This window comes from Vombatus ursinus, unplaced genomic scaffold (genome assembly GCF_900497805.2).
Source record: "Vombatus ursinus unplaced genomic scaffold, bare-nosed wombat genome assembly UNPS02014884.1, whole genome shotgun sequence".
Classification (NCBI taxonomy): domain Eukaryota; kingdom Metazoa; phylum Chordata; class Mammalia; order Diprotodontia; family Vombatidae; genus Vombatus; species Vombatus ursinus.
In genome coordinates this window covers 4,161,214-4,169,224 of record NW_020954662.1, presented here as the reverse complement: position 1 = coordinate 4,169,224, position 8,011 = coordinate 4,161,214, and the positions used below count along the sequence as shown (strand labels likewise).

Below are 8,011 nucleotides of genomic sequence, written 5' to 3'. Positions count from 1 at the left end.
AAAATGAGATGTGTGGGGACGAGGTTCTCCATTTAACAGATGCAGTTGCTGAAACTTCATCCTCTTCCTAGTGGGGCCAGAGCCAAAACTGGAGGTAGAACTGATGGGACTGAAGCGAGTCTCTCAGATTCTCCTTTGGACAATTTATGGTGGATGCCGTGTTTCTTTTTTTTTTTTTAATTTAATAATTTTGAAATGTGAAATGTGAAATAATTCAGAGTGTGAAATAATTCACGTTTCAATGCCAGTTGAAGGTTTTCAAAGTGCTTTCCTCAGTACTCTTTGAGGAATATAGGGCAAATCTTACTATCATTATCATCCTTAATTTATACATGAGGAAACCTGGCCTCTGAAACATTAAATAACTTGTCTGTGTTCATAAAGCTAGTAAGTATCTGAGGCAGGTTTTGAGCCCATGTCTCCTGAATCTAAGTCCAGCATTCGATCCACTACACCACACTCCCTCTTAATTTTTATCTCACTTTACTCCTTCTGAAACATCTAGTGCCTATTGTATAAAATATGAACTCCTGACCCCCGACCCATTATAATTGAGCTCTAACCTAACTGTCCAGCCTCATCTAATATTACTCTTTTCCAAGTAACTCTGTATTCCAATCTATCTCCTATCTTTGTGTAGTAGCTTGTAATATCCACCGTGCGTGGAATGGACTCCTGTCTCTCCTGTCCCCCATCTCCCTTCCTTCAAGGTCCAGTTCCGATGCCACTTTCTGCATTAAGCCTTCTCTGACACAGATACCCTGGTGTAGATAGATCACGTTTTATCTTGTTATCATCGTACCCCCAGCCCCAAAGCATGCTGGCGTGGGAGGCTCCCCGCATTGGTAGAAGTCACTGCTCACATCCGAGTTAGTGAGAGTGAGAAGAGTTAGAAGAGAAATGCGGTCTCTGTGGTCCCTTCAGGTTCATCTAACTTCTGTTGCTCAGAGAGAAGATAGTAGGATTCCAGCCTGTCCTCTGGGATGTGAGGGGAGAAAGACTAGGAAGAAGCCAAGCGGTAGAACTTGGATCATGTCCTTATTCCTTTGGGTGAGATCTGGGATGCTCCCAATGGGAGAGCTCCTTCACTCTGTATTGCCTGTGTATACCTTCTCAGATGTCTGTTGGGCTATTGACTTGGATAAGTGGGTTTCTTTGCTACCTGCTGTGTGTGTTCGTTGTATAACTGGCATTTGGTAGGAAAGGGGTCAAGCTTAGGATATAGAGCGTGGGGACCCCCTTTTCTCTATTAAGGAATAGTGACCAGAAGTTCAGCTTTAATTTTAAACTTACTTCCCTTAGTCTGACAGTATTTAAGGGAGCAGATAGATATACCCCCTCTCTCTGAGGAAAGCAGAGGGGCCCGCCTCTGGCCCCAATCTCCTGCTTTCCCTGTTGGCAGGAATTAAAGTCTCCTTTGGAGAAGGTTGTAGGGAGGAGTCTGTAGAGATGTATCTATTCCTGCCTCCATGTGAGCCATATGTGGCACCCCACATGCTATGTTTTGCTTAATTTTTTCCATATCATTCTTCTCTCATTAGATTGTAAGTCTTACAAGGACAGAAACTCTTATTTTTCATCTTTGTATAATACATAGAAACAGCTAGGTGGTACAGGGACTATGGCACTCAACCTGGAGGCAGGAAGATCTGAGTTCAAATCTTACCTCAGATACTTACTAGCTGTGTAATCCTGGGCAAACCACCCTGAGCCTCAGTTTTGCTCAACGGTCATAAAGGGACAATAATAACAGCACCTTACTTCCAGGATTGTTGTGAGGTTAAAATGAGATAATGTTTGTAAAGTACTTTACCAATGTTAAAGCGCTATATAAATGCTAGTTGTTATAATTGCCTTTGTCACTATTAACATTATCATTATTATTATCTTGCACATGGTAAGCATTTAATAAATGTTTGTTGAATTCTTCATAACCACCAGATATGCAGACACAAAGGAAACAGTTCTGGTGAGGAAAAATGAGATTTATCTGAAGAGACTGATGACATACAGAGAACTCAGCAACCAACTTGCATTGAAAAAAAAAGGGAACAAAATTTGGAAGCAAGAAAAAAAAATGGAGAATGAATTCAAATACATGCTATCTTCTTTCAAGAAGAATGTCAGAAGATGAGGGTGTTAATGTTGAAGGGGTTGTGGGACAGGCACACTTACAGACTGTTGGTGGGACTGTGAATTGGTTCCGCCATTTTGAAAAGCAGTTTGGAATTATGCTATGAAAATGACTGGCATGCCCATACCTTTTGACCCTACCAGAGACCCTACTGCTAAACATCTGTTTTAAGGAGGTCCAAGATGGAAGGAAAGGTCCAGTATACATATAATAATATTTTAGAATATTTATAGCAATTTTTTTTGTAATAGCAAAAAACTATAAATAAAGTATATGTTAGTTGATCGGGAATGGTTAAAACAAATTGTGATATGTGAATGTAATGGAATATCTTACTTTGTCATAAGAAAATTAATGTGAAGAATTCAGAGAAGCATGGGAAAATTTCTTCGAACTGATTGATGCAAAGTGAAGTAAGGAGAACCAAGAAAACAATACACCTAATGATTAAAACCATGTAAATGCAAAGAACAAAAACCTCTAACTGAACGCTGTAATTCAGCCCCAGGGAAGGGGGAAGAAAATGTACCTCTTCCTCTCTTCCTTCTTCTTGGAGGTGGGAAATCTTCAATGCACTACCTTGATGTGTTGAGTAGTTTTGCTGAAATTGCTTTTTTCACTTTTTGTTTCCAGGGCTGGCTTTGGGAGTACGGGAGAGAGATATTTGGAAGTAAAGGTGATGTAAAAACAAAAGATGTAAATAAATAAAAATCTTTTAAAATGAACAACATGTACATACACATACAGTCGAAACAGTGACTGGAAAGCCAAACCTCGGAATGAATTTAGGTGAGCAAGGAAAGCCAAGGACAGAAGGTTTAAAAAGATTTTTAAAAATCTCTGTCGGGGGAAGGGCAGATTGAAGAAGGCATGGAACTCTGTGTGTGTATGGGACAGTGGTAACTGACAGCAGGGTAGATGTGCTAAATTCTTACTTTGTTTCTGTCCTCCCTGCAAAGGCAAGGGACCCATGGATTGGAAGGGATTGTGAAGAGCATCCCAAAAATGATTAATAGGGAGTTGGTCTCAAAAGTGAATGCAGAGACACAGAGAGAGCAGGCACTTGCCTTTATGAATGCTAGTCGCCTGGCTCAGATCTCTGAGAGTGTGTGTATTTTTAATCTATATCCACATGTCTATATCTGTGTATCTTTGAGTACCAAGTGAACGGGCAAATACAATTGCTAAATCAACGTCAGTGATATGTGAAAGATCATGGAGAATCGGGGAGACAGTGCAGGACTGGAGAAAGGCAAATGTCCTACTTTTCAGAAAAGGGAGAAGAGCAGACTGTGCAAACTATGGACTGCGAGCTTGACTGGTTTCTGGCGAGATTTTAGAACAGATTAATAAAGAGCCGGTTAGTGAACATCTCGAAAAGGAAGACAATAATTACAAAGAGCCGCGGCCTCGTTGAGGTACTGATCTGCACTGGTAGAGGAAATTCATCCTTGGGAGCTCCTTATGCCAATGAAGTCACGGGTCTGGTAAAAACCACAGAACCCCTAAACTGGTAGGTCCCAGTAATGAGGTAGAGCTTTATTTAGATTTTAGCAAAGTTTGACAGAGTTTTTCTTGATATTCTGGTAGACACGATGGAGAAATATGTACTAGATGATAATGCAATTAGATGAATTCAGAGTTGTTTAGTAGCTGCACCCAAAGCGCAGTCAGTAAAGTTTTCATGTCAACTTGTAAGCAGTTTTCCAGTGGAATGCCTCACAGATAAAACTTTGTCCTATGGTATTTAATATTTTTATCAGCTAATTGGATAGATGGCATGTTTTTCTAATTTGCAGATGACACATGAGATGATTAAGCCAGTCTCTAAAAAGATCTTGATGGGCTAGAACATTGGGCTGTGTTTAATGGATGAACTTTAATAGTGATAAATGTGATCCTAAACTTGAATTTTAAGAATCAGCTAGTATTGGATGGGAGAGGCATGGTTAGATAGCAGTTTATATGAAAAAGGTTTTGGGGTTTTGTTGTAATGCAAGCTCAATATGAGTCTATATAATACTCAAATACCAAAATGTATTTAAGATCTCATTAATCTGGCTGTTTTCTGCAAAAATGCAGATTGCAACCTGTCCATGCCTGCCCCTCCCCATTATGTTCTTGAGGCTTTCTCTTTTGTGTGTGTGTGAGGCCATCAGGGTTAAGTGACTTGCCCAGCATCACATAGCTAGTTAAGTGTCAAGTGTCTGAAGCTGGATTTGAACTGTGATCCTCCTCGCTCCAGGACCGGTGCTATAACCGCTGCGCCACCTAGCTGTCCTCTTCAGCCTTTCTTAATATCAGTGGAGTATTTAAGTATTTTTCTGAATGCCATTGGAGCACTTAAGCTTTTCTGCCTTCAGTCTCACCACTAAACATCATCCCATCATCTCTTCCTATTACACATTTCTGTGATGACTACTGTTCTTCAAAGTCCCTTATTACTTATATATAGCAGCCTGCTCAAATGACCATGTACTTCTTCATTGTCCTGTATAATACTCATTTCCACATGAATAGTGGTGTTCTTTCTCTTATAGCCGTTCAGCAACCGTGGTAGAACATTGATATTTAAAAGCCTGGCCTTTATTTCTGGGAGAAGTTTGAGGTCATCAAAGGTTATTTGATATTTCCCGAAGGCAGTTCAGCCTACTTTCCTTTTGTTTAATTCTGAGCCTAACTTGTCTAATTGGTTTTTTTAAAAATTGCTTTTCTAGTTTTCTTAGTAGTTATAACTATTATTATAGTTTTACTGTCTCTTTCCTTCTATAACTCATTTAACATTTCCTTCAAGGATTTGGATGTTATGCCATTTGTTGCATATATGTTCAGAATTGATATTTTTTTTCAGTAAACATTTCTGTTTAATATACATGAGAACCAAACTGCACATATTAAATTTAGATTTTTATTCATTAAATCCATACACTCAAAACCAAGCAGGTCAACCTCAATTTGAAAATCTCTGCTTTCAGAATGTGGAAAAATGCTTGCAATTATATAAAAACATGCAATTAATTAATAAATTTTAGAATCTTGGCTAATCAAGTGCTTTCCATACAACAGTTCAGCATTTTAAAAGTGTTCAATTAAAATTCAAGCATTTAGAGATATAAAATTTCCCCTAAGTACTGCTTTGGCAACATCCCACAAATTTTTGTCACTATGTTTAATGAAATTACTGATTGTTCTTTCCTAGAAATTAACATAACTCAGCACCATCTTTTAAACTAAATGTTGAAAAATACTAAAGGAAGTCTTCCATAAACCCTATCCAGACTGTACTTCAATATCTGATTGTTTCTCATGCCTTAGATTATTAGTCTCTGTTGCTTTCTTTGTTCTTGGATTGAAGATTTTAAAAAAAAGTTTCTGATTAGATTTTCCAAATTACAGTGCAATCACTTTCTTTAAGAGATTTTAAAATAATCTGTTTAATGAATAAATGCTTTTCAGATTAAAACGACTGTGGTCCATCCCTATCATATATTAATCTTTCACTAATTTTTTTGTCCCTAATTTCCTTGTTTCAGTTTTCCTGTTAATAAAGTTCCAATAATTAAAAAATGTTTTAATAGTATTAAACAGATGTTTAATGATTTTAAAAAATTGTACGTCATAGATATTTAACATTGATTATAATGGCCATTTCCACTGGTTGGCTCAAGGTTCTTCCACTAAAGGCTCCCAGGGTTTCCATGTCAACATTTTTCTTGCCAGTAATAATTTATTTTCATCCTCTTCTAGCTGGCCAACCTGAAGCTTATCCTCTAGTTTCTGAAGATCTGTTTCCTCTTTTACCACGTTCAGCCTTTGTAATCTGTTCTGTGTACTTTTTATATGCTGCGTTTGAGGGCATAAACTCAAGAGCATCAAGAATCTTTGAATAAAATAATCTTCGCTCCTCCTGTGGGGTCTCACATACTTCTAGTCCAGTGAGACCTGTGGTCTTCTTCAGCACCCTGGTCATGACAACAAAGCCCAGAATTGATATTAATTCATTGTCTGTGCTACCTTTTAGCAAAATGTGGTTTCCCTGATTATCTCTTAATTAGGTCTGCTTTCGCTTTTGCTTTCTCTGATATCATGATTCCTATATCTGCCTTTTTTTTTTAAACTTCAACAGAAGCATAAGATTCTGCTCTAGGACCTTATTTTTAACTCTGTTGTATCTTTGTGTTTCAAGTGTGTTTTTTGTAAGCAACATTGATAGATTATTGTTTCTAATCCATTCTTCTATCCTCTTCTGCTTTATGGGAGAGTTCATCCTATTCACATTCACCATTATAGTTGCTAACTATATATTTCCCTCCATTTTATTCTCTTCTATTTATTTTTCTCTTTCTTTTTAACCCTGTCCCTTCCTCAGGAGTCTGTTTTGCTTTTAATCACTGCTTCCCTTACTCTACCCTTCTTTTTATCTCCTCCCTCACACCCTTTAGGGCAGCTACGTGGCACAGTGGATAGAGTGCTGGGCCTGGAGTCAGGAATACCTGAGTTCAAATCTGGCCTCAGTTATTTGCTAGCTGTGTGACCCTGGGCAAGTCACTCAGCAAACTCTGTTTGCCTCAGTTTCCTCATCTGTAAAATGAGCTGGAGAAGGAAATGGCAAACCACCCCAGTATCTTTGCCAAGAAAACCCCAAGTGGAGTCACAGAGAGTCAGATGTGACTGAACAACAACCCCCTCTCCTGTCACCACTTTCTCTTAGTTCCTTTCCCCCCACTTCCCTTTTATGTAAGATGAACCACACTAAATTTGTATGTGTATTCTTCCTTCCTTGAACCAGTTCACATGAGAGTGAAGTTCAGGTGTCGCTCACTCCCCGCTCACTCCCTCCATTGTGTAAAATACTCTTCCTTGTACACCTTATTTATGTGAGATGATTGTTGCGATTCTTCCCCTCCCTTCCCCCTTCTCCTGTGGCATGCCTCTTTTCTACCCTTCCATTCTGCTTTTGAGATCATCTCAGCCTAATAGACTCACACCCATGCACTCTGTCTAAGTATACCCCCTCTAACTGCTCTAGTGATGATAAAGTTCATGGGTAGTACGTGAATTATTTTCCCACATAGAAAAGTAAGCAGTTTAACTTGTTTAGACCCTTATGATTTCTCACTCATGTTTACTTTTTTATACTTCCATTGAGTCTTGTGTTTGAATGTCATATTTTCTGTTCATCTCTGGTATTTTCATCAGGACTGCTTGAAGGTCCTTTATTTCATTAAGTATGCATTTCCCCCCTGTAGGATTAACTCAGTTTTTCTGGGTAGGTTATTTTTGGTTGTAATCCTAGCTCCTTTACCTTCTGGAATATCACATTCCAGACCCTCCACTACTTTGTACTGGTAGCTACTAAATCTTGTGTGATCCTGACTGTGGCTCTATAGTATTTCATTCTTTTTTGCTGTTTATAATAGTTTTTCCTTGACCTAGGAGCTCTGTATTTTGTTTTAAATATTCCTGGGAGTTTACATTTTATGATTTCTTTCAGGAAGTGACTAGTGGATTCTTTCAGTTTGCCCTCTGGTTCTAAGATATCTGGGCAATTTTCCTTTATAATTTCTTGAAATACAATGTCTAGGCTAATTTTTTATTCATAGCTTTCAAGTAATCCAATAATTCTTAAATTATCTCTTCTTTATCTATTTTCCAGGTCAGTTTTTTTTCCTAGGAGATATTTCACATTTTCTTCTGTTTTCAGACTTTTGATTTTTTTGATTTTTTGTATTTTGATTTTTGTTTTTTTTGCTTAGGCAATTGGGGTTAAGTGATTTGCCCAGGGTCACACAGCTAGTAAGTGTCAAGTGTTTGGTCTGAGGCCGGATTAGAATTTAGGTCCTCCCGACTTCAGGGCCGGTACTCTATCCACTGCGC

At 38.3% G+C, this 8,011-nt stretch overlaps 2 protein-coding genes across 3 annotated transcripts in view; one reads left to right on the top strand and one right to left on the bottom strand.

Annotated features, from left to right (window-relative positions):
• The window catches only part of LOC114028526 (OTU domain-containing protein 3-like), a 40,594-nt gene extending 37,730 nt beyond the window's left edge, over positions 1 to 2,864 (top strand). Inside the window, exon 9 of one of the 2 annotated variants that reach the window (XR_003567372.1) lies at positions 1,942 to 2,864. The gene's annotated coding sequence lies outside the window, so the exon portion shown is untranslated. Of the gene's footprint in view, positions 1 to 948; positions 1,005 to 1,941 lie in introns of those variants that run through there. The other variant, XR_003567373.1, reaches the window with a different exon arrangement.
• A 2,933-nt stretch (positions 2,865 to 5,797) lies between these two features.
• LOC114028527 (NADH dehydrogenase [ubiquinone] 1 alpha subcomplex subunit 5-like) lies at positions 5,798 to 6,104 on the bottom strand. The gene is made up of 2 exons (XM_027842797.1): positions 6,035 to 6,104; positions 5,798 to 5,922 (listed from the first exon to the last, which is right to left on the bottom strand). Exons 1-2 carry the CDS (start codon positions 6,102 to 6,104, stop codon positions 5,798 to 5,800), a joined length of 195 nt encoding a protein of 64 aa, XP_027698598.1.
• Between the last annotated feature and the right edge of the window lie 1,907 nt (positions 6,105 to 8,011).